The sequence below is a fragment of the Atractosteus spatula genome, chromosome 5 (assembly GCF_055471065.1).
Source record: "Atractosteus spatula isolate fAtrSpa1 chromosome 5, fAtrSpa1.hap1, whole genome shotgun sequence".
NCBI classification, from domain to species: Eukaryota; Metazoa; Chordata; class Actinopteri; order Semionotiformes; family Lepisosteidae; genus Atractosteus; species Atractosteus spatula.
In genome coordinates this window covers 50,546,546-50,572,085 of record NC_142710.1, presented here as the reverse complement: position 1 = coordinate 50,572,085, position 25,540 = coordinate 50,546,546, and the positions used below count along the sequence as shown (strand labels likewise).

At 34.9% G+C, this 25,540-nt stretch overlaps 1 protein-coding gene across 2 annotated transcripts in view; it reads left to right on the top strand.

Annotated features, from left to right (window-relative positions):
* The first annotated feature begins 1,872 nt into the window (after nucleotides 1-1,872).
* LOC148835216 (contactin-3-like) overlaps nucleotides 1,873-25,540 on the top strand; it is a 58,616-nt gene continuing 34,948 nt past the window's right edge. The window contains exons 1-4 of one of the 2 annotated variants that reach the window (XM_088916625.1): nucleotides 1,873-1,941; nucleotides 6,731-6,857; nucleotides 16,461-16,636; nucleotides 21,940-22,035. In XM_088916625.1, coding sequence (XP_088772751.1) covers nucleotides 1,887-1,941; nucleotides 6,731-6,857; nucleotides 16,461-16,636; nucleotides 21,940-22,035 — 454 coding nt within the window. In that variant the 5' untranslated portion in view covers nucleotides 1,873-1,886. The remainder of the gene's footprint in view (nucleotides 1,942-6,730; nucleotides 6,858-16,460; nucleotides 16,637-21,939; nucleotides 22,036-25,540) is intronic. The other variant, XM_088916626.1, reaches the window with a different exon arrangement.

Sequence of the window (25,540 nt, the reverse complement as noted above, 5' to 3'; positions counted from 1 at the left end):
TCCCATCCAGGTACAGACCAGGCTCACACCTACTTACACCTGCTTACTGTAGATTAAGTGGTTGTTAGTTGTGAGTTGCAGGGTGATAGAGCTGTGTTATGCTGATTTCAGCGGGTATACTGTATGTGGGTGTGATGAAGACTGGGAAGCCGTAAAGCGGTTATCAGGAATCGTACTCAAAGGAATAACATGGTGTCCAAAAACCAGGAAAGCACTCAATTCATGAAAGCTAAAGTCAAAACCCAAAAGGCAAGTTCAAGTAGGCAGTGCAGAAGTCCAAGAAAACAGGAGACAGGCTGAATCACAAAAGAAGGCTCTGAAGTGTATACCAAGAGATACAACCCAATATTGAGCAAAGGTGGATGCAGATGGCTGGGCTTAAATAGAGAAGGAGGGAGGCGTGGTCATGGGTTAAGGGGACCTGGTTAACCCACGCTATACCAGAGTAGATGAAGCAAGGCACAAGCGTGTATGTGCCCTCCGGTGGTTGGATGTCAGTACCGTAACAAGTTGCTGGCAAATGTGAATAGAAAATTAATATTCTAGTTTATACTCCTTTTTATTTTTGCAACCGGGTCTATTCAAGAGGCTTAGAACAGTAGCCATTGGTGTCCATATCAATACCATTTAATTTTCTCGCTGTTCATGTTCTTCAGGTTGGCATGTTATGTATAAATCAATGCGGTTTTTTTCTGGCATTGTGTTATTATAAAATATGGTATTACATTTTTATTCATCTTTCAATCAGTTTTAATGTCGCCATCTTTTCTGACTTTATTTACTTACTTTTGATTGGTGATAGTGATGATAGTTTTCACTGACAGAACATTTCTCCTAACAGGCTTCTTTTGACCTTTGCTCTGTTTATTTTGCTTTTTTTTTATTTAAGGTCATAACTTGAAACCTGGCAGGGTGTTACTTGACAGAATTTAAAATGGGAAAACATTTAAGGCTTGCAAAACTTCCTAGCAAGTGGGATTTCAGTGAGATCTGCTCCTCCAATCATATGGTAGCTAACACTACACAGTGGGACTAACAGCAGAAATAGGAAGGGGGTAGCAAATTCACATCCCATTCAGAAGATTGCATGTCTGTTACACATCCTTTCTGTATTAGTAATATATTTTTAGTTTTTTATATATAAAATAAATACTTGTATGTCTCAAAACATCCTAAAACAGAAAAAAATACATGATTATCATTCATTATTCATATAATGAAATAGAAGAATATACATATAATCTGAGACATTTTTTCTCACAAATTGGTAGCTTCTATGGATGCAGTTGGTTTGGAATGAAAGACAAAACATAACAATTTTGTATAGAGGATAACTGCCAGATTAACATAACCTTTGCTGTTAGGTGTATTTAGTATTGCATTTTAGTTCACTCCTCATTTATTAAAGGCCTTTCCTTCATATGTAAATGCAAATCACATTCCAAATGACAATGGGATGGAAAACATGTGGCCACCCGCTACTCATGCGCAAGCAGAAATAGCAAAAATAGCAACTGAGTGAAAATTAATTCAGGAAAGAGGCCTATTTACAGCACAACAGTGTATTGGAATTCTAAAATATAATTTTTTGTGTTAGTGTTAACTTGTTGATATAGTTTCTGTTGTGAAAGTGGGTCATTTCCTTTTTTATCTCTCTCACACATTGCCTTTTTAAACACCTTTTATTACATGAAAATGGGTTAAATAAAGATAAATAATAATTCAAAGTTTGCAAGAGTAAATGCTTAGTGTATCTGGCACTAGATGGCTTACTATTAATTTTTTCTATAATTACTTTTTTCAGATTAAGGGTCTTGCATTCAAGGGAAAAGTGTTCTATTCACAAGCGATTGGATGAGAGTCTTCTTTGCCCTTGGCAACTGAAGATGATGTTACTATGGAAACGACTTTTCCTGCTATCAATCATTGGCTGCCTTGCAGGTAAAATGTCTTACTACTTCTTTTTATTTAAAAATGATTCCTTTGCAATATTATTTTATTTTAAGAGTATAATGCAATTTCCAAATGACCAGCACAAAAAGTCATTATTTTCAAAAACATACAATGCACACTTATTCTGATGTTAAATTGTACAGTTTTAAATTAATTTCTTATTTCTTGCATTTTTTTTACTATGTTGGATATGTTCTGCAAGTTTGAAACCGGATCCTTGTTTAGTTCAATATGGATGACTGATCCATAATCTAATCACATTAGCTGAAAGAATCTTATTGAAGTAAAATAGAACCGTTTCACAAGTGACAATGATTTGGCCAGTCACTGATAGGACTGAATTGATAAAAGCCGGTTGTTTAACTGAAATCGAGACCCTTTGTTAATGTTATATGCTTTCATTTCCTTCCATAGATTTTTCAGAAATATGTAATGCATTGTAATTATTGTATGATTATGTTAAAAACGTAACTTAGAAGAACAAACAAAGTGCCCTTGTCATTAGTGCTTATTTTAGCCCTTAACTGAGACTTTATTTCAGAGGTTGATTACCCTTCTGGGCCAGCGTCAAATTTCACAATATTTCTAAAACAGAGAAAACTGAAATGTTCATTTTATTCCATTAACCATGACTTTTTAAAGTGTTATGCCATTTTATAGGTCCAACATGATATGTAGAGATTTAATTTTATGTGTATTATTCCTTTCGCCATGGATCAAGATTTCAGACAATTGCATTTTTCATACTGTCCCATAGTTAAACCATGCCTATTTTAGCAGAAGATCTTAACAGTAAAAAATCATGCCAGATAAAGATAAAGGTAAAGAGCTACTAACTAAAAACAAAATTTCAATGTTAATATTGACAAATAATTAACAGGAATACAGCCTATGCCTTTGTCAATAAAATACTTTAGCATTAATCAGGGCTTGATCTCAGAATCTGATGAGTTTACTGATAAGTTTAGGTTTGAAACTAACCTTTATTTTTAATTAATGTACTGTATATAAAAGAAACTTATTTAGTTGTCAAACAGCTTATGTGAATAATTTCATTTCACAATCACATTTTTCAGATTTTATGTTTACAAACGTGATCCCATTCAATTAATCCCTCAATTACAACATCAAAATTGAGAAATGTTAAACCAATGATAGAAAGGCCTATCCATCCATATAAAATAGATAGGTTTTGAAATAACATTTAGTATGCAATTATGTCAAACAATTACATAGTACATTAACCCAAAATTACACATTTTTCAGATCACTTTTTACAAAACTGTCAAAATAAATCCCACAGAATCAATAAATCAATTATAACATATAAAGTTGTGAATCTTTCAGACCTGCTCACAGACAGAATACAGCTATCCATTCTAAAACTGAAAGTTTCCACAAAGGTGTAGGAAATTGTTAAAAAAAAAGATTTTAGCATTCAAGAGTAAACAGCTTCCAACTTATATGCTAAACATTTGTAGCTTAAAGATGAAGAGAATGACTTAGTGGAAAAGGGAGTGCTGCAATCAAAGGCCTTTTGACCTAAGGATGTTATAAATCATGTAGCTGCTGAACACCATTCTTATTAGATCTAAAGGTATAATTTGACACTACTTCAAAGTACACTCAAGTGCTGCAGAAGGTATCTATCATTACCTATAAGCACAAAGGGCATAAAGTAATAATAAAAATAACTTTTGCTTTGCCTAAGAAAGAAAGCTGTAAAGACAGGAAAGTATTTTGGACCCTTAAGTTGTATACAATATTTTTTTCCTGTAAATGAGGACTGGGGTGCCATTGTTAATAGCCATAGTCATTTCTTTGTTTTTTTTCTCTTGGTCAATTTCTAAACATATAATCAATGTCAACAGCAGCATTAATTCAGATGAAGATTGAAGGTAGATAAAAGTTATAATACATAACTTATTGATATGGTGGAAGCTGTAACTAATGAAAGGCTTCTACAGTACATGTGCAATTGAGCTGTTCTAAGACACTGAATATTTAACATTTTTCTACTATAACATTGTCTGAGAAATATGCTGAAATCTTTCTCTTTTTTGTCTCTTTCTCGTCACAGTTTTCTGAGAATGATATACTATCTGTAACGAATGACATTCTCTCCAGTCAATTATTCAACTTTGATTTAAAGGGAAATTATTAGTTTGGATTTAGAACAATGGGTCTGACAAATAAATTCAGATGTGTAAGTGTGGTTTTGTCAAACATATTGTCATACCTTAAATATTTTACACTGGGTTTTGCCTTTTTAAGTGCATTTCTTACTGATGTTGTCTTAGGAACGTTATGCTCTCTTAGGGGACATAACTGTTCTGTTTCACCTTGAGAAAGTCTGTGGTCACAACGTGAAGCAATTTAGTGTTCTTAATCAAAGATTGGTAAAAAAATAAACTACTCACTTTGTCTTATCGTAGGTGAGATATAACAGCAACTTATTTCTAATGAAGAATAGTGACAACACTGAGCATCAAAACATAAATGGTAATAATAAATGTGCTCAAACAGAAGCAGGTCATACATAATAGGTGTAAGAATTAATTGAAGTTATCTACTTGGTGTTTGGAACTGAAGAGAGCATAGGGTAAAATCAGTGTTTATCTTACTGGAATTACCATTCCATAGATGTTGGACTGAGAAAAGAAATCCCACGTCAAATTATGGTAGAATAGGAAGCGTGAGTGATAGGTCTGGTGGAGGGTGTCCATGAGTCGTAACATGATGATGATTACCTGCCATTGTCAGGTAATGAGGCCAAAGCTGATAAACTGTAGTCTAACTGTAGTCTAAATGCAATTTCCTTAAAACTTTCCTGCACTCTTGGAGGTATATTTTAAATATAGATATTGGATAACCAGGCAACATAATGTAGAAAATACACCTAGTAATTTTAATGGGGAAATATATTTTTTTTCTCAGTGTGCAAACAAAGTCGTACCTGTCAGCCCATTACTGCACAAAATCTTAGTATTCAGTGCTCGTATTTTATGCAAACAATGACCTTCTACGACTCAAGTATACAAATGCTTAATGCTTCTTAACAATAATAATTAATTATTTGCTTTAGAGGAAAGGGAATTTATGCTGCATTCTTTCATATACTTTGCAAAGAATGAACCTATTAACCTATTGAATTATTTTGTTTGAATTTGCTGTCATTTAAAATGCTAATGGATTTGCAGTGCATGTTGTCCTATGATTTTGTACTGAATGGACGTACTATAATGAAATGTACAGTATAGCATGAAAATGCAGATGATTTTTAAAATTAAAATTAGGTCTGCGTGATGTGTTTATATACAAAGAAAAAGTATCTGATCAATCAGAGTATACAGTGCACATGAAAACAAAGTTCTGTATCGAAAAGAAATTGGAATTTGTATTTTTTAATGACCCTTACTGCATCATAAGCTCATTCCAGATAAATAATATAATACATTCTAGCAGGAATCTGTCTCTTTCACACATCAGAGCACATACTGTAATGGTGATGATGATGACGATGATGATCAGGTGCTGTTCTTACAGTATATGTGCAAATTTTATGTTTATATAAAGCAAATTGCTTTTTGGAGTATACTAGCATTGACTTTCTGATGAAGAGAATAAAGCTCAGTTACTTCATAGTCCCAGTTATATTGACTGCATGACATTCTAATTGTCTCCTCCAGTGCTCCAGTTCTAGAGGGATATGAATACCTGGTCATTTACAGTACAGTCCACGTTCAAGGTGCTAACTGATTTTATTGAAACCAAACTCCTTGTGACCTTTAGTGCTTTTCACATTATTTTCAGCATACCCTCGGGTTTCTGAAGTGCTGAGTGATTTATCGGTCATTTATATATGCAGTATTTATATAAAAGGGGGTAATTGAGCAGGAAAGCATTTCATCTCCACTGTTTTGGGAAAGATGTGTTTAGAGTACATTCATGATGCATCATTATATGACCAGGCCTTAAAAGTAATTTGTATGATTATATTTTCCTCCCATATAATTCACTTTGCACACAATTTTTTATGATTTATGATTTATTTTTATTTTTGACACCAATATGTGAAAATCACTTGACATTTTTCCTAAGTCTTAATTTTTTAATTATCTGAAAGTATATACTGTTTATACATTTTATAATGCATACATTTTAATGAACTCTTCATCCAATCACTGTCTACCTATTCTATTTCCTGTTGCATTGTTATTGGAACATATAAGAAAAGATATGGATTTTGTTGAATCTAAATTAAGTTATTTTCAGGGCAGTGTGGTTTCTCTTCCTGCAAAAAAACACCTCCCTGGTGTCATGCTTGATTTCATTATCAGTTGTTCCAGATGTGATTCCAGTTCATGTTCTTAAGTGTCTTCACTAAAGGAGATAGACATATTTCTCAAAAAAAAAGAGTGGCTTGTCTCTAAAGCCAGATGGATGCCCTTTACTTCCAGGCAGGTAAACATGCTTTCAATGTTCATGCACTAATGAAGGACATAATGGACTATGTAAAAGGAGACCCACGGAGATGCTGAAAAATGCTGGTTATTCATGTTAATTCCAATCCAACTAGTCTTTTAACATGCATATTTGTGTGCTGAAAAAAATTATCTGTGTAATCCTAATATAAATTGCAGCTTAGCCAGAATTATCCGTCTCGATATGTAGTCTCTTTTAAGTTAGTACATACAGTATGTTAAAAACATTGAGCCTTATCTGACAGAGCACTGCATGCAAACAATTTTGTTTTGTATGTTTTTGTTCTGTACAGAAGACAGAGTATTCAATGGACCAAGCTGGGTGAATGAACCAAGCGACCTCATTCTCCCTATTGATTTACCAGAACAGGAGGCAACCTTGACCTGCGAGGCCAAGGGGAACCCTGCTCCACAATACAGGTATGTACTGATAACTTTCAATTTACTGCTTTATAGAAAGAAAAACAATTCTAGTGCACTTCACTTTAACTTTGAATTTGGCAAATACATCAACTAAAATTTATCTCACTTTGTTTCAACTACGCTGGCAAATAGAGATTCTGGTCTTTGCCTGATAAGCCACGGTCAAGGAATTCTCTGACCTGAATTTGCAATCAGCTCACCTCTCATGCCCAGTAACTTAAAATGTGTGAAAGCTTACAGTAGATCTTTGTTCGTAACGATGCTGGCCTTAAATATGCATGGTGACTTTTTCATGGCTGTGTATTTCACTTTCAAATGCTTTACAGCCCTTTTTTCTTCTGCCTAAGAGAAGAGAACCTGTTACTGTCTCCCTTTTTGAATAGTAACGTTAAGAAGAATGTATCAACAGCACCTGTTTGCATTTGCATCCACTGACGTGCAGCACCCAGCTGGGTGAAGCATGGCAGTCATTCTGCACTGGCAATCCCAACTACTCTGCAGATCAAAATGAGGAGAAATGAGTTAAGGTGACATTTAAGGAGACCTGACTGCAGAAGCCCAAAGTGGAATTCAGCCAGGACAGCAGTATTGAACAGTGCCTGTAATGAGCCGGCAGTCAGAAACTTGTTTCAACATCCAATCTAAAAGACTACACTTCCAACAGTGCTGCTTCCCCTCTCATCACACTGGGGCATTGGTTTGGAAATTACAGAAGGAGGAGCACCACCTACTGGTCCACCTACACTACTTACAACAACCTGATTTTCCCTAAAGGTTGTGCAATCCAGTACTAACCCTTGCTTAGCTTTTAAGACCTGCCTACAAGATGTTATCTTTGTATTCATTAATAAGTGCCATAATACGCTGTTATGTTAAATGTAAGATTTATTCTTTCAATTTTTTTGTTGAGCTTATTTGTAAGAAAATTGCCTCTAACCTGTGGAGCCTGTTTATATTACTGCCACTGAAGCACACAAGGTCCATAATGAAGTCAAGAGAAGACAAACTTTCAGGGGGAGACCATAATGTGACAAATTTACATTAGGGATGCAGGTTTTTTTTTCACTTGCACAATAAAATGGACCCCCAGGCACAGCCTGCCCAGAAATAAAGGTTAGGGAAATTTTTAAGAGATTGTGTTGCTTAGCTTGGTCAGCAGCGTGTAAATGCAAAGCAAGCATCTGAAAGAAGTAATAACCTTGTGAGTGACATTCTGTTAAATGCTTACATTTCCTGTAATGTGCCTGTTCTGAAAACATGCCCTTAAAGCAACAGCCGGGATGCTGTTTCTTTTTTGCTCGCTTTCTTAGCAGAGTGATTCAGAAATGAATGTTATGGTGTAGCATCATTTTTAAACAAAAATAGTAAAAACATGCTTTTGAATTTAACAAATTAAATGTAAATGTTAAAATCAACTTAAGCAACAGCTTAGGACTGCTCATAATAGTTTACTGCCCCTATGTAAACAACAAACAGCATCACCATTAAGTGGAAATAATAATAGACAATTTAAACCGCTGTAATAGATCTTTGAATGCTTGTTTAGACAAAGAAAAAAGGACATTTTACGACACACTGTTGTAGAAGATTGACATGTTTGTCGTAAATGTTTATTTTCTAAAGAAATGTGTGAATAGTCACAGATGTGGAATATTGAATTGTTATAAATTGTTGGTCCCTCATGTTTCATTATGTAATTTCCTTTCATATTTTTATTCTCAGATTTGTATTTATCCAAAAGATGTGTTTACACGTTTTTACTAAGGAGAAGTCAGATAATTCATGCTGTACATAGTTTACAAAATTGATTTCTTGCTATTCTTTTTTTTAATTAATCCTTTTTCAACAATTGCTTAGTCCAAAACTGAGATGTGGTAAGCTGAAGCCTAACAAAAGGATACAATGATACGAGGTAGCATTTATCACAGACAGGAAAAAAACATGCAAGGCACACATTTTTATAGATGCTAATTAACATAGCTTGGTCTGAAGCAAGGAAAGTAACCAGAGCACCTGACTGTGTGAAGAACATGCAAACTCCACACATAATGTCTCTAAAGCCAGACTTCTACCCTGAATCCAAGAGATGTGAAGCACCAATGTTACAGTATACACCATACCACCATGCCTTTTGTCCCTCGCGTATGTTTTTTGCATCCCACCTCTCCACCTTTGCAGTTGCCCCTTGGTCACTCCTCACCCTGCACAGGGTCCTGGCCTCCTCGTCCTGTGGCCAGCAGGTTAGCCCTCAGCCAAGCAGGTTAAGCCAAATTTTCACTGAAAACTCTATACTCCCATCAGGACACTTTATTTTTGGGTATTGTTATTCCTAGTGAAATAATATTGTTTTGGTAACAAAACGTATTTTTCTTAAGGTAACTAAAGTGCAACCGTTTTTTTTTACAAAACAAAAACAATGTGCTGATCAGAACAACCAGAGCCCTCATTTATTTGTACTCTTTCCCAAGTGAAAAAGGGCTACAACAATTTCTCTCCATTGGTAATACAAATGCAAAGCATCAGAGCCACAAAATAAATTGCCTTGTTATAGCGCCGGGGTTCATAGAAACCAACAGGGGCAAATTCAAATTGCTTTCCACTTTCTCCCAGCAGTGGATGTAGAGAAGGTATTACACTCTTCCTAAAACATTGACTTTGTATTAATGTGCTAACACAAATCGAGATTCTGATTTTTATTTCTTAGCAACTAAGCAAGCTTACTAGTATTACATATTGTATATATGCATTTTTAAAGAGAAACCTTGAGGACAACAGAGAAAGATTGCATCAGTAATACATTCTTGTCCTGTTGAGATGAATGCATTTCTAATTCCTGTATAAATGGCCAAAATATATTTTCATTCTCCAGCTTTTATGAGGAACTGAGTTGTGAGAGATTTTACTAAGAATACATTCTCGACAGATTTAGAAGGCAAATTAATAAATAGAAGTTTGTGATTCAATCAAACTTTGCTCTCCTTTTTTAGTTTAAAGTTATTTTCAGTATGAATGTTGGAGGATAAGAACAGCTGAGAACAAGAAGGGGATGCATAGCACACTGAGGCTTATTTGTTTCTTTAGAGCTGACTGGGTCCCTTAGTATTCAGTACTCAGGGGACATAAAAAAAAACATTGAACCTAAATTGATTTTTGTAGGGGGATATCTCTGGAAGTCCATGACTAATGGATTGCCCTACCTCAAGGCAAAGAAACTAGGATACCAGTGCAGGGAGTTGCTGGTTTCTAAAGTTCAGATAGTTAAGTGGTACAAAGAAGCTTGAAGCAATGAACAGCTCTGTGCTGTGGATGATAAATGGAATGCATGAGTTATATGGGTGAGCTTTGAAGTAAGCAGTGTATCTATGGGCTCACATTTGCCATTATTCCAGACCCTGTGGACTAGGAATCCTACAATAACTTGACAAGTTTATCCGAACAACTAGAAAAGGGCAGGATTTAGAGTTTAGTTAGGGAGCACTCACTGGTAAGTAAATCCACATGTTGAAATTACCACACTAGGACAGAAATCTTTAAAAAGGGAAAAACATAACTATGCCATTTCTTTAATATAGAGTTCAAAAAACTTAGACCTCAATTCATATACAGTTACAACAGTCTGAACACCTTTCCTAATTATACAAAGCAATCCTCTTGATTTACTTGTGCCTGTTTGTGCAAAGGGATGTTTGAGCTCTTAATTATATTCCCAGAAATCTACATTTAAAAGAAATTACAACAGCTTTGTCTCTGCTGATGCCAATTAGCTGCTCTTGTTGTTCTGCATTCAATCAAAACTGCACAGAGTACAGTAGTTAGATACATCCTTAATTAACTTAAGTAAAGATATTGTGTTTGTCACTTTCAGCACATATATATACTTTTAATTACTTTTGCAGAATTAAAATTGAGATGTTTTATGTGTGGTTAAATGAGAATATGTGTATATCGAGAGATACAGCATTTAGGAGAAACTAGATGATAAAAACCATATTGAAATACACAGCTACAGTATATATACACTGTATATTACTACTGTATATATTAAAGGAGGCATACTTGTCTCGCTATTTTTTAGATTAAAATTGCTCAGTTCCAATTGAATACATAATAGGTATTGACAAATTGTTATTGTCAGCAGCTAAGTCAATTAACATACCACTTTTAAATGTTACTAATGGCACAAAGAAGGTTTCATAGTCTCCAATTATAGTTCTTCATATTTTTACCTGGAGTACCCTATGATTGAACAATTCTTTCTTAATGCTAATACATGTCTATTTAATTGGGTAGTGTGCATAGTGATTGTATCTTTTGTTGCTCTTTGATGTTTCTTCTTGTTATTTTGTTTCTGGTATACAGTATTTACTGTGGTTTTCCTCTTCTGTGGTAAAGGAATGTTGGGGAAGTAGCCATTCTGCTGCTAAAGCTATTAGCACACAGAAAGCTAGATGGTCACTGGGGAACAGGGGAGTGGATAGGTGTAATAAAGGTGAAAGGCTTTCAGAGAAAAAAATGTGCAGCAGCAGTGCTGTCAGACTCATTTTGATTAAGGGACCTCATACGAAATTGATACAAACAGTAAGGTCAGCCTGAGTTCATTTTCACTAAACAGAATTCATTGTACTGCCCAGCATTCCTGCAACTGATAAGGCAATGCCTCAACCCTGCTTTTGTTGTTGTTTTTTGATAGGTATGAGATGTAGGCATAAATGTGTATTTTATGTATCACCACAATTTCAGCCATCCTGTGCTCCTGACACTGAAGCTTGGTTTAACTGGGTTTTCTTTATACCTATGACACCAATGCTTAGAGTGGTGAGGCTGTTTTACTTCTTACTATTTTATTACTGTTGTTAATTAGACCTGTTGAGATAGTGGTATTAGTTCTGAATTAAAACATACACTTGCTGCTTAAATTTACATTCAAAAGTGAAATAAAGTTTCATGGTAGTTGTTTGTGCTTGGGTTTCCTCCAGGTGCTCACGCTTCCTCCTGCAGTCCGATACATCTGGTGTAGTAGGTTAATTGGCTTCTGGGAAAATTGGCCCTGTTGTGAGTGAATGTGTATTTTTCTTACAATAAACTGGCACACTGTCCTGGGTGTACCCCCTTGGCTCTGACCCCTCCACGACCCTGTATTAGATAAAGCAGTTGGCAAATGGATGGATGAAAGTTTCATTCAGTATAAATGAGCATGTGTAGTATTTTTTGCTAATTAACCTGTGCATTATTTTTAATCATCTTAACTAGCAAATAGATAGTGAAATACATTAATCACTTAAAAAAATCGATTTACTGTATTTACTGTATTTAAGTCTATTTAAGGGTTGACTAAAGGAATTTGAAACAAATATACTTGCTGCAGTACTGTATGCCGATATTTTTATAAAAGAAGTTCTGAAAATACATCCAGAAAATGTACAGAAAAAATAACCTTTGGTTATGTGATCACAGGTTTTGAATTGTTAACATGGAACAGCAATAACATGTACATGATAGCCATTGAGAATTTACATTCAGTTTGCAGATTCAGAATTTTAGATTTTATTTTAGTTAGAGTTCATAGAGAGGATAAATGAAATATGAAAGCATTGTTCAGGGTTGGTGTCCACCCTGTTGAGATGGCAAATAGAGCAAAGAAAAATATATTTCCCAGATTGTTGAGGTGCTGTCCAGTTAAAATTGGTGAAAATAATAGGATGCGCTAGGCACTCATCTACTTCAATAAGTGTTTTTATTAGAACTTGTCAACTTTTGTGATGTAGCACAAAATGTTGAAGGTGAAAGATGTTGAAGACACAAATAGACTGTCTGAAGAAAGGAAAAATATGGACAATATAGATGTGCTACTGTATTCATAACTCATTATGAGACCTGATTTTTTATTTTTATTTCATGTATATTTCTTTTTCAAAGGAGGAAATAAAATGGTTTTGTGAATGGGGATGGGGATTTTTTTTTCTGCTTCAACATTACACAATTTCAGAGCAATAAAACCATTGTTTGCAAAAATGTACTAATTTACATTTTTTTAGAACTAGTGCAATAGTAATAGGGAATCTTATGAGCAACATTAAATACCTAAAACATTTTAAGATGAAAAGGTTGTTGTATTTAGATGCCATCAACACAATAAAGCAGTAAGTTTAGTTAGTTAAATTAAGTTAAGTTTGTGGTTCCTTCATCATTCACTAGGTTTCATTCATTTTTGCCATTGTCCATTTGCATTCCTGTGCTATATAGTAAAATCAGCTTTAGTCGTTTAAAGAAAGCTTTAGTTTTATCTTGTAACTTCAGTCCAGCTCTGGAAAGAAGCTAGTGGCATGTTTCTGGAGTCATGGCTGATACGATGGCCACCAATAGCTGCAAAAGCTGAACACACTATAGGAATATCTGTAGTACCTATATGTAGTTCAGGTGGGTAGCTGCGTCAGCATGCGTAGGCTGCAAAGGAACAAGTAACAACAACAACCGCATTCCTTTGGTGCTTCCTTACCACCCTAACACACTTCCTATCCCCAGGACCATTAACCACAACTTTTCCATCCTACAGGATGATCCCTCCATTGGGGCCCTCTTTTCTGATCGCCCTATCATCTCATATCGCCGACCACCTAATCTGCGTAACCTCCTTGTTCATAGCTCCCTTGACCGCCCTCAACAACCATCCACACCAGGCACTTTCCCTTGCAACAGAACTCGCTGTATCACCTGCAAGTACACAGCCACCACCACACTCATTCAAGGCCCCTCAGGACAATTCCGGATCACCCAGACAGCATCTTGTACCTCGAGCAACCTTATTTACTGTATCTCTTGCAGTAAATGCCCAGCCATCTACATTGGAGAAACAGGAAGGAGACTCGGAGACCGCTTCAGAGAACACGTCAGGGCTGTGAAGATTAAAGATCTCTCCAAGCCCATTGTTTCTCATTTCACCTCTGACGGCCACGACCACTCTAATCTCTCCGTCTGTGTTCTCAAAGACGGTTTTCCGAACTCATACATCAGAAAGACCACCGAAACTAAAATTATTCTGCAGCTAGGATCACACATTCTCCCTTCCCTTAACAACAGATTGCTGTTCTTTTAAATTTTCTCCATTCATTGGAAGTTTCATTTCACACCTCTCTGCACCCATTCTGACTTCACACCTCTTGATTGGCCTCTCTTTCTGTCCCCTGCTCCCGCCTCTCACTCCTCCTCCCTCCCAACCTTTGTTCTCCCGCTACTTTACCTTTGCCTACTGCCCTGTCAATTCAATTCAATTCAATTCAAGGTGCTTTATTACCATGACCGATGGGTACAATCAGTGTTGCCAAAGCAAATGAAAGTAATGATATTTACATGAAACAAAACAAAAATAGAAGTAAAATAAAATCTACAGACATATTACAGACATTTACAACAAAGACATATTATAAAATATTGACATATTCTGTAGGCGGCTGGAGCATTATTGGGAGACAGACTCACTGTTCCTCAGGCTGTGACAGGAGATCACATACTGGGCTGCCAGTTCAACTGAGTTCCCTCCTCCCTCTCCCAGTAGGATTGGGACCCGTTGTGATTCTGGCAGGTGTGGGAACTCTGGGATTAGATTTCTGAATTTCGGAAAGAATGTTTCTCTAATCCCAGAGTATCTGTCACAGTGCAGTAGGAAGTGCACCTCTGTCTCTATTTCTCCCCGCTGGCAGTGGGAGCACAGCCTGTCCTCTCTGGGCAGCCAGGTCTGCCTGTGTCACCCAGTTTCTATGGCCAGGTTGTGGTCACTGAGCCTGTACTTCGTCAGGGTCTGTTTCTGTTTGTTATTTTTTATTTTGGTCAAATATTCAGCTAGTGTGTATTGTCTGTTTAAGGTTCTGTAACATTCCAGTTTATGTTGTGTTTGTGTGTGTGTGTCCCAGTGTGTGAGATATTGCTGTTTGATCTGTGCTGTGATGTGGTTGAGTCTGGGTTGTGGTGCTCTAGCAGTGCTGTCTCTCCCTGTCTCTCTCACACCTGAAGAAGGCTCCACGGCCGAAACGTTGTGTTCTCTTTCTTCTTTTTTTCAACATGGAATAAACCTATTACTTGTTCCTTTGTACCTATATGTAGACTAGCTAGGTCCTTTGCTCGCTGAATCTGTCTTTCTTAGACTTTTAAACATATTTTAACATTCATTGACTGCTAAATGATAGGCTAAGTGGTTGCTGGAAACCTGACACTGAGTTTTTGAATATACTGTATCTACATACTTACCACTTATTCCTTTAAAACAATTAATCACTTTGCTTCTACATTTATCAATCCAAAAGCATATTATTTCAGTTCACAGTTATATTGTAGCTACAACGTAATTAAATGTTTCAATACTTCCAACAAGTGACTAATAACTATTTATTTATAGCAAGTAGTGTTAGATTTGCAAGGGGCACTGTGCAATAAAAAATTAACAATTTGGACTGTGTACATAAAACATAAAGGTAAAAGCATGAAAAAGAAAATATTTAAATTGAACCATTTGCACGGGTCTGTACCTCTTGCAGGCTTGTTGCATACAAAAAGGAAATACAGAAACAACAGACAAATATGTTTACAAGTTTATTTCATTAAAATTTACAATAGTTATGACAAATTATATTATCTCAAGCCTTCTACTTTTACATATTAATTATGGAAGAAAATTAAGAAAATACTTTTATCTTTCAACATGTTCTTGAAAATAAAATCTACCAGGTTTTAAGAACTGAATATGACAATAATGGGAATAAAACATTTTGAGAATGTTTGTTTGGACTATGAGAAAGTTATTTTATTATTTAAAAATCAAACTACATTCCTAATAAAGATGACTGTTTCTAGGACTTTAGATGAGAAATGTTAGGGAAATATTTTTATATTATATACAGTATATAAATCTTAAAGCTGTTCTTTTTTGGAGATTTTAAAGCTGAAAAGGGATTCTATGAAATATATAAAAGCAAGTTTTTCAAAACGTTAGATGATAGCACATGACATATTAATGATATCTGAAATGAATTAAGTTGATTTGGTAAATGATAGAATTTTGTGCCAGAATGAAATAAAAAACAGATAATGTTCAAATACAAAACTCTGCACAAATACCAAGCCATTTAACAAACAAGTGAACAGACAGACCCACTCAAAAATAATCACATTCATATTTGATGAGATGACTTGAGCGTCAAAGTCTGCATAATTACAGAGTGAACAAATGTTCAAGACTGGCAACATATTCAGAAAATCTGTAAGCCATAATGGGTATGAAGGAGCATAACAATCTCCCTCCTCAAGTCAATTGTTCCTCATTTGTTTTCTGGGTATTTTTCGTAAAGCAGGACATACTGTATACAGTATAATGGATAATGTTGGCAAGGTTGTAAGAATGTCTAAGGCTTTCATTTTTGTATTGAACGTTCATCTGATAACCCTGGTGTGTAAGAAGAAGGATCTATTTTATTTTAAGCAAGCCCCTACCCTTCTGTCTTTACTCCTGAAAAAGTCATCCAACATTATTTTTTATAACACAAATGATAAATATATTATAAACACAACATATGTTAGGTCATGTGTTAATGATTGCTTTGTGTCTTACAGATGGTCACTAAATGGAACACTGATTGAGCTCGGCATTGACAACCGACATCGCTTGTCTGAAGGCAGCCTAATAATTAAAAAACTGGACAAAAACCAAGATACAGGAATATACCAGTGTATTGCAACAAATCCATCGGGAACCATTGTTAGCAGGAAAGCAAGCCTACAGTTTGCATGTAAGTTTTCAGAGGGCTACGGTATTAAAGCAGTATTGGGAAAATGTGAAATATTTGGTATTTTAGTAGATGGGTTTGTACAAATATATGTCTGAATCTAGTTAAGATGTGTTAAAGGGGTACTGCTGTCCCAATTTTGCAGACTGGTAATTACTGGTTATTATATTAAATTAATTGATGGTATACAAAATATTGACAAATTTTGAATTAAGCACAAATTGTGAACTTTGTGTAAGTACTATAAGTTGCCATGTTGTCGCAAACCCCTTGTCTAGCCACAGGCGACAGTAAGAGTTCCTACGAATGCTGTCCTTCCTGCTCACTAGTCAATGTAATAACTAAATTAATGTGAAGTACGGGCGAAAAAGTACAGGCTGTACAGCAGATATTTCACAGCAGAAAATCTGCTTACAGAGTTAACAAGCAAGTTTTATTTATCGGCAAAACTGTCTCGAAGTCAAGGGCAATATTTTAACTGAATTGATTAAAAGAGATGTATTCACAAGCCTGCTTGTTTAGAATGTAATAGGGCCACAACACTGGAAGTTTTGTTGCCCTTTTTGTGAATTGCAGAATATGGCACTTGGTAATACCTGGAAATTTTGTGTATTTTATTATGTACATTGATGGTTTTACAAGTTAGTGCGCACATTTTATTTTTATTGTGGTTTAAAATGCACTCATCAATGCTGATTCTTTCTAACCCCCAAATATAAAAAATAGGGCAGAATGGATTGTACTGTATTTTGCCAATATGTTTTAAACTTGTCATTTTTTGTTGATTCATATTGTGTAGAGTTCCATTAAGTGAATATACCACTTATGGAATAATTAGTTTTGCAAAACATGTACTATAGAAATACAAAGATGGAGCTGATTGTCCAGGGCCACTACAGCTCAAGTTATAGTCAAATAGCTGAGCTCTGCTTGCCAGTTTCATAATGATGACAGACAGCAGTGTTTGAGGAGAAACTGAGGAGTTTGATTGCATTGAATTGATGGAAATACGATGTAATTGAATTAGAAGATCTCACCTTGTCAAACAGAGGTTAATACATTCTCAGAACATTTTGAACGGTGTTCAAAAGTGCTTTTGAACCAAACCTTATGAGAAAAAGTTTTAAGAGTTTCAGAAAATGAAAAACATATTATTTGGCATGATTTAGCTCAGCACAACTCTTGGCCTGACAATTACTTTGGCAGACGATTTCTCTCAATCTGATCTCAGTAGCATGGCAACGTTCATCGATGATGATCATTGTGGCATACACGAGATCAAATGTTCTGCAGCACCAAGCATTTTCTGTTCTCTCTATTCCAAATTCATATTTGCCCTTTTGTTCGTTTAGCTTTGGGATTATCTTGAGCGACTTTCACAATCACATGTTTTGAATATTTTTATATAGTCTTGCTATTTCTTTGGAGACTGAATTGAGTGACATTAGTGGTTTTAGATATTCCGGTTTAAATATTAACACGATAAGGAAATGTTATATTTAAAATATTTCAGGACTCCTAATCCAGAAAGGTATCCAAAACAATAATTATTCTTCAACTTGGATCACATCTTCCCCCTTCTCTCAATGACAGATTAATCTCCTTCTAATTCATCTCCATTCGTTTGTAGATCTCAGCTTTCCGCACCTCTCCTGATCTCCCTTAGTGTGGACACACATGCTTTCCTGTTATGTTGATCATGTGTTCATCCCCCACTCCCCTTCACTCATTCTCATTTTCTCTGTCCTTTGTTTTCACACACCTTCTTTGCCATTTCCCTTTCTCCCTCATACCTGAAGAAGGCTCTACAGCCAGTTTCTTTTCTCTACCTTTCAGCATGGAATGAACCTCTATCCGTTCCTTTGCAGCCAAAGCCTCTTTTATGTTTTAAAATGTGAAGCTTTCCAAATTGTTATGTTTTACACAACAGTTTTTACTTTCTGATGTACATGTGTAGTGTCCCATATTTTAATCTATATCATATCTAAGGAACAGGTATTGAAATGCCTTTATTTCTTAAAAAAATATATTAAAAAGCAGCTTAAAAACAGTTCTTTTTTGCTAAAACATTCTTTTATGTCATTGGGGCACCCTAATTTTTTTTCATATTTCTTGCATATTTGTAATAGACTACAGTAGGATATAAATCACAAATTAGACTTCATACAGTCCATGTTGTGTATTGATAATAGTTATCCTAATATATTAAAATTAAAAATAGAAAAAAGTACAGTACCTCAAAAGAAAACAGTAGCACCCATACTTTTAATGAACTGGAATTGTCTATGCTGCACTCAACTAATTTAGCCTTTCAGGTGGGTAGCTGCATCAGCATGTGTAGGCTGCAAAGGAATAAGTAATAGGTTTATTCCATGATGAAAAGAGAAGAAAGAAAACAACGTTTCAGCTGTGGAGCATTCTTTGGGTGTGAGAAAGACAGGGCAGACAGCAAAGATTAAATAGCACAGGAGAACAAAAGCTGGGAGAGTGGAGGAGGTGGAAGCAGGGGAGAGGCAGAGAGGCCACTCAGGTGGTGCGAAGTGAAGAGAGGTGTGAAGTCGAAACCTGCATGTGAATAGAGAAGATTACACGGAAAGTCTGTCATTGTGAGAAGGGGGAGGTGTGACCCAAGTTTCAGGATAATTTTTGTTTCTGATGTCTTCCTGTTCTGGGAGTTAAGAAACCCTTCTTTGAGAACGCACACAGAGAGATCAGTGTGATCATGGCTGTCTGAGGTGAAATGAGAAACTATGGGCTTGGAGCCCATAATGACAGACTTGTTTTTGTGTAATCTTCTCTATTCTCCCCTGCTCCTGCCTCCTCCACTCTCCCAGCTGTTGTTCTCCTATGCTATTTAATCTTTTAATGCTGTCTGCCCTGTCTTTCTCACACCCGAAGGAGGCTCCACAGCCGAAACGTTGTGTTTTCTTTCTTATCTTTTCAGCATGGAATAAACCTATTACTTGTTACTTTAGCCTTTATTCATGTCTTTGTTTTTCATCCACAAATACAGCACAGTTATTTTATTTTAAGTACATGAACATTAAAAAGGTGGAAACATCCAATTTTTTCAGTTCAGATAAGCTCATGGGTGTTAAATTATGTCTCAGCTGAAACAGCATAACCCCAGAAAAATCTATGCTTCATTGCAGGTGTTGCTATGAACATAAAACATTTTTTTACTGTGATATTTGTGACAGAACTGATCTTTTGCTGTGCCCTGCTGTGCGTATGGAGTAGATAGAGACAATGTAGATGTCTTTTTCACTCCAATTAACACTGTGCATTGGAAGAAAGGCAACCATATATTTCTTTTATGTTTCAGTCTGTCACATAAAAAATTACTAAATTTTCTAAACTGTTCTGGCATTTAGTTTCTGTGTGATGATTCTTGCATTGTTTATAATTTCTCTTACTTTTCACTCTAATAGCCTTTTATATGAACTGCTGGCGATTCTTGTGTAAATGAGAATTTGTTAAAGAATGAAATTTGCCATTACTTTCTCTTCCTCCGTGATTTTTACGGGCATAATTGTCAGATTAAAACTCATAGTTTACTATCTATGATCCCTAATAAAGTTTCACTGCATGGGAGTTTGCCAGGAGCATAAGGGACTAATTCATTAATCTTCTCCTGCATGCCAGTATTAACCCTGTTTTTAAAAATGGTCATAATTTGTCTTAGGCACTGAGTTATCTTCTTTTGTTAATATTTTGTACTTGGCTTTCTGGATCATTTGAGAGAAGGCATTTTTTTTGGTTGTATAGCTGTATATCAGTCATGTACGAAAAGACTAAACTGTTTCTCAAATTACTAATAGCCATCACCTTTCCATCTTCTGTTATATAAGTAATTGGCTAAATAATTGTTTTGAAAATGACAAGGAAAATACAGCTTTGAAGTAGACCACATACAGTATACTGTATATAATATACTGTATTATATATACATGTGCAACTACTGTGTAAGTATACATGGAAGAAATGTTCTTGCTGATGCATTATTTTGGATTTTGATGAGGCTTCAATCCTGTCTCAGATGTTTTGTTTCATTTGAAACAATGAATACACGTAAATGGAATATTTTTAATCTCTGTTTTAAGGATTCATAAGAAACATGAAATTAAATACAATACATTGTGTAAGGCTTGCAAGGTATCTTTCATAGTGATATCCAGAGTCATCGTAACATACCTATAGTTGATTTTTCTTTTCCTACCTGAAATGTGTTAACTAATGTTTCAAGTTAAAAGCATACAATACAATATGCATGAGTTATATTTTTCAGTACTTAGTGCACACACAATTTGTTGTGAATGCCTTTGTTTACCTCTTTGCATGTGGTCTGACAAGGATTGTTCTTCCGAAACTTTTTAAAGCTTTAGGAATACCTTGCAAGAGTGATGCTGAGTCACCTGTCACCTACATTTCGCAAAACCAATGATCTAACGCTAGTTACATGACAGATTTCTTGTACAAATACTCCATGTCTGCATTGGTATCTTCCTAGGGAATCAATGTTCAGTGACTTACTTGCAGTCTTTGCAGTCTTAGCCATGACCAATTCCAGACGGAACAGAAAGAGTTTTAAAAGCTTAGGACTTTAAGAATGAGCGTTTTAGGTAATAGAAAAATATTTCAATGAGGTAAAAGACTGAGAAGTGTTAAGCCTAGCAAGTTAAAGCATTAAAGATTTGCCAAAGTCAATTTTGAACAGAAAACACATGAAAAGGGGAGATACAAAAATGATATTCCTAATTGTACTGTATACTATATAAGAATACAGTAAATATTGCATGCAATGTTAGGGAGTAAAAATAGGATTACTGCAGTTATTGTAGTGTGATTACAGTACACTTTTGATCAATTTGTAAGTAAAACTATTGATTTAATTAATTGATTTAATGAATACATATTTTGAAAATGTTATATTTCTGCTACTGTTTATCTATATTATCAAATAGCTTGAGATGTCTTCACATAAAAGGAACTGTACAAAAAGTTTAATAAAAGAGTAAATAATGTTTTAATGTAACCCACAGCTTCACTGGAATAAATATGCTTATGGATTTAATACAATCTGGTTCTCACTTTGAGAATTGGATCTAGCTGTCATGAGTTAAACCATTTAACTCATAATAATTATAATTGAACCACATAATTTGTAATTTATTCAAAAGTTCAAGATTTATTTCAAAAATCTGGAAGCAACATCAGGGACTGAATGGTAGGTGAATGTAAATTAATGAATTATGTTCCATTCCACGCATTAAAACGTTTGTTTCATTTTTAATTCTTCTGTGCAGTCATCGATAATTTCAAAACTCAGTCAAGAAGTACAGTGTCTGTTCGAGAAGGACAAGGAGTTGTGCTGCTGTGTGGACCTCCAATGCATTCTGGCGGTAAAACTGCTTTTTCTTATCTTTAAATTAAATAATAGAGGAAAGTGGATGAAATCTGGAAATAGTCATCTAAGTGACCAAGCAGTGCTGAAACTGCACCAGAGAAATAAAAAATATGTTGTTAAAACATTAGTATCAATGAACAGGCACTCTTATGGTGCTTTCTTCTATCCTAAGAATGCCAGACTATACAGAAGACATAAACGAGAATCTTTAAAAAAGCTACTTAATCACCAGAATTCTGCAAGCTAGGATGGTTGTATTTCAACATTTTATTATACACTTCAGTTGAAGTGATTCAGTGGAAATAATTCTAAAAAAAAAATCTTAATGCCATGGTTGATTCTAAAAGAATCAAGCAATGGTTGTCTGTTTTGCAATGTAGCTGGAATTGTGTCAAATACCCAATAATTGTGCTTGATTTTGATTTATACCAAAATCAGTATCCAAGCAAATAAAAATGTCTTTTCTTAAATGGGAATCCTGACCTAAATGGAAGGAAATGTAAATTGAGGAGATAGTGTGTTCAGCTTAGATTGGATAATAAATTGAAAATTTATCCTGAGCTAATTTATTACAGGCAAATGGGGACCTACTTAATTAGTTCAGCATATGGTTTTTAAAATAAAGGACTTGATGAATACTTCAAAAATTGTTGTGTGTTTTTCTGTTTTCTGTTAAGAAGAAATTCAGAATGTTTGCTAGTGCTCTATTGCATTGTGCTATAGTGTATTAAGCAGGTGAGCATTGTCATGTTATACACTCTAATTTTACGTGTATGCACAACATTTGTTTAACAGTTGATTGCTATGATGTCTACAGTTCAAATTCCTACTTGTGCATCAATATCAAGACATCCAGTCATTGTGAACTGTACTAACTAGACTAAGTGTATACTAAAAGGAATTAAAAACATACTGGGTATATTGGGTAAAAAAAAAAACAGCTCAACCAAAATATAGTTTCAAGGTTCTTCTATATAATCTCAATTAAAAAGTGTTAGTGCTGTTTACATCATATATGGACCTTCAAATGCAAAATACATACAATAATAAAATGAGAATGCTATAAGGCATTATGATGACATTTACTGCATTGTTTCTCAGATATCTAAAAGTCATAGAATGTGAAAAATTATCACAAAGCAGCTCCTTTACATTACAGTAATGTGCTACTAATTACACAAAATAATTGTAATAATAATTTATTAATTAATAATTAATAAGAAAATAGTGCTTGGTATTACATTAGCTGGAGCTAGCTCTGAAGTTATACATGGTAGAATCAGTACTCTTTGTTAAATATTGCATTGTTTGAATAAATTAATGTCCCTTCATAGTTTAAATCTGATGCTGATCAAGGATAAGATACAGTATGTCTTTATCATGCTATATTCTCACATGGACACGCAATGTGACAGCCGCCTACTGATAAACTGAAACCAAAACAGTTTGCTAGCTTTTTGAGTCAGTATTTTTCTCAGGATTCATTAGACGATTCCACCCTCTTGTACTTGGGAATTGTTGAAGTATGAAAGCACTTCATGCAGTAAGTTTGAAGTTCTTCAGATTGTTTCACCATTATAGACATAAGAGCATCCCTAGAGTTTTTTATGTTTGTTTGAATGGCGATGGATTCCTTTTTCTCAAATGTGAGAGCTGTAAGTCATTCAAAACAAATTCAAATGGCATTTGATTTACAATTAATAGAAATGTTCTTCTTTCCACGAAAGTATTTTTTTGTTTGTTCACAGACATTCTTCTGTAGCTAAAATAGAATGGGCTACATGTTATATATTTCTAGGATAAACTCCTTTGCTAGAAGAAATCATTTTAAAAATGAATTACTGTTCTTTTAACAATATCCAATTGTTGAAGCAAATTTTAAACAGCTTGTCAGTCATCAAACATAATTGTTTAGTTAATAATGGGCATTTTACACATAAAACAACATGAATCACAAATTATACAAATTGTTAGCACCCACATGTCGATAATAATACATAATATCTTTACAGTTCAACAGCTGTAATTTAGTTAAAGTATAGCCTTCTTTTTATATACACCTCACTTGTAAAAACTAGATAGCTTTGCCTATAAATGAAAAAAAAAAGTTTTGACACAGAATGCAATGAACAACTGTTGTGTCTGTGAAATTTGCGATGATGGACAATGTGGCAGAGACGTTGTTGATATCCCTGTAAACCAATTATAAAGAATCCTGTGTAAATAGTAGTTATACTGTATAAAATACATTCAAGCAAAGTCTGTACAGAGATTATCAAAGGTACTCACCCCTTCCAATGATGACTCATTTTGCTGAATTACAAATGATACATACACATTTTATTAAAGTGAAATTAAAAAAAAAGTCTTAAAAAGCATATTTGAAAACAATTAAAAAGTAAAATTAATAATTTTAAACATTATTATAGTGTGATTTTGTAAGGCACTGTATGTTAATATGTTGTGTCCATCTGTTAATTGCCAAGACTAGTGTTTTCCAAGCAACTGATGAAATACATAAATGCAGAGTATTTTATTTTGTTTAAAATATTTAGACATTTAGCTGGAATAGCCACTAACCATGCATCCTCATAGCTTTGTATTTGGTTCCTGACTGATTAATGTTCTGTGTGGAGTGCCAATGTGCTTGTGTTCCCTGTGACGGACTGTCGTCCTGATTAGGAAATTGACTGGCAGCTACAACATTTACCAAGAATAAGCAAATTCAGATTATAGATATATTAATATATGGATACCTAAGCCAGGTCATTTGCATTTTGTTATTTCAATTTATTGTAGATAGTTTAAGGATTTTTGTGAACCGTTTAATAGCAATTGAATATTTTATGCATGTAAAGATTAAAATAGTTTAGAACAGGAATGCGGTGCAGTTCATTTTAAGTCTAAAAATTGGTCTTATTCTGGTTTAATGTGATCTTGATTTTGGTCACTTTTAAATGGTCTTTCTTTGTTGTGCCCTGCAGAGAGCTCAGAAAAAAAGACAGTACAGAATGTTCCCAAGCATGCTGCTATGAACATATTTATTATTCCTTTGTTCTTGCCAGCATAGTAGCTTTTTATTTCTTTATTTTTCTTGATATTGTCACTTTTTCAGTTTTGTGAGTTCTGTCTTATAACAGTGTACCTCTAGATCAGTGTGCTGGAATACAACCTAGTTAGTCAGAGTGAATTAGTTTAAGCATCATTGCTCTGGCAGCTGAAATGAAGTCTTGGCCAAGGTTATGCAGTATGCATTTTGGGGATAAGAGTGAGTGACAGGCTTTGCATGCACCTTTTAGCTTCCAACAAGGCTGTTTCTATTGCCTGAAGCTGCTCACATGAAGCTTCGTTTCTTCAGGATGTAAGCCGGATGACACAATATTGCATCAAAGCAATGAAGCCCCCCCCTTTAGTTCAGACTTTGCAGGAGGGAGAGAGGCATGAATCTAAGCATTATGAAAAATCACTGAGCATGCTGGGACATTTGAAAAGGCATGTGG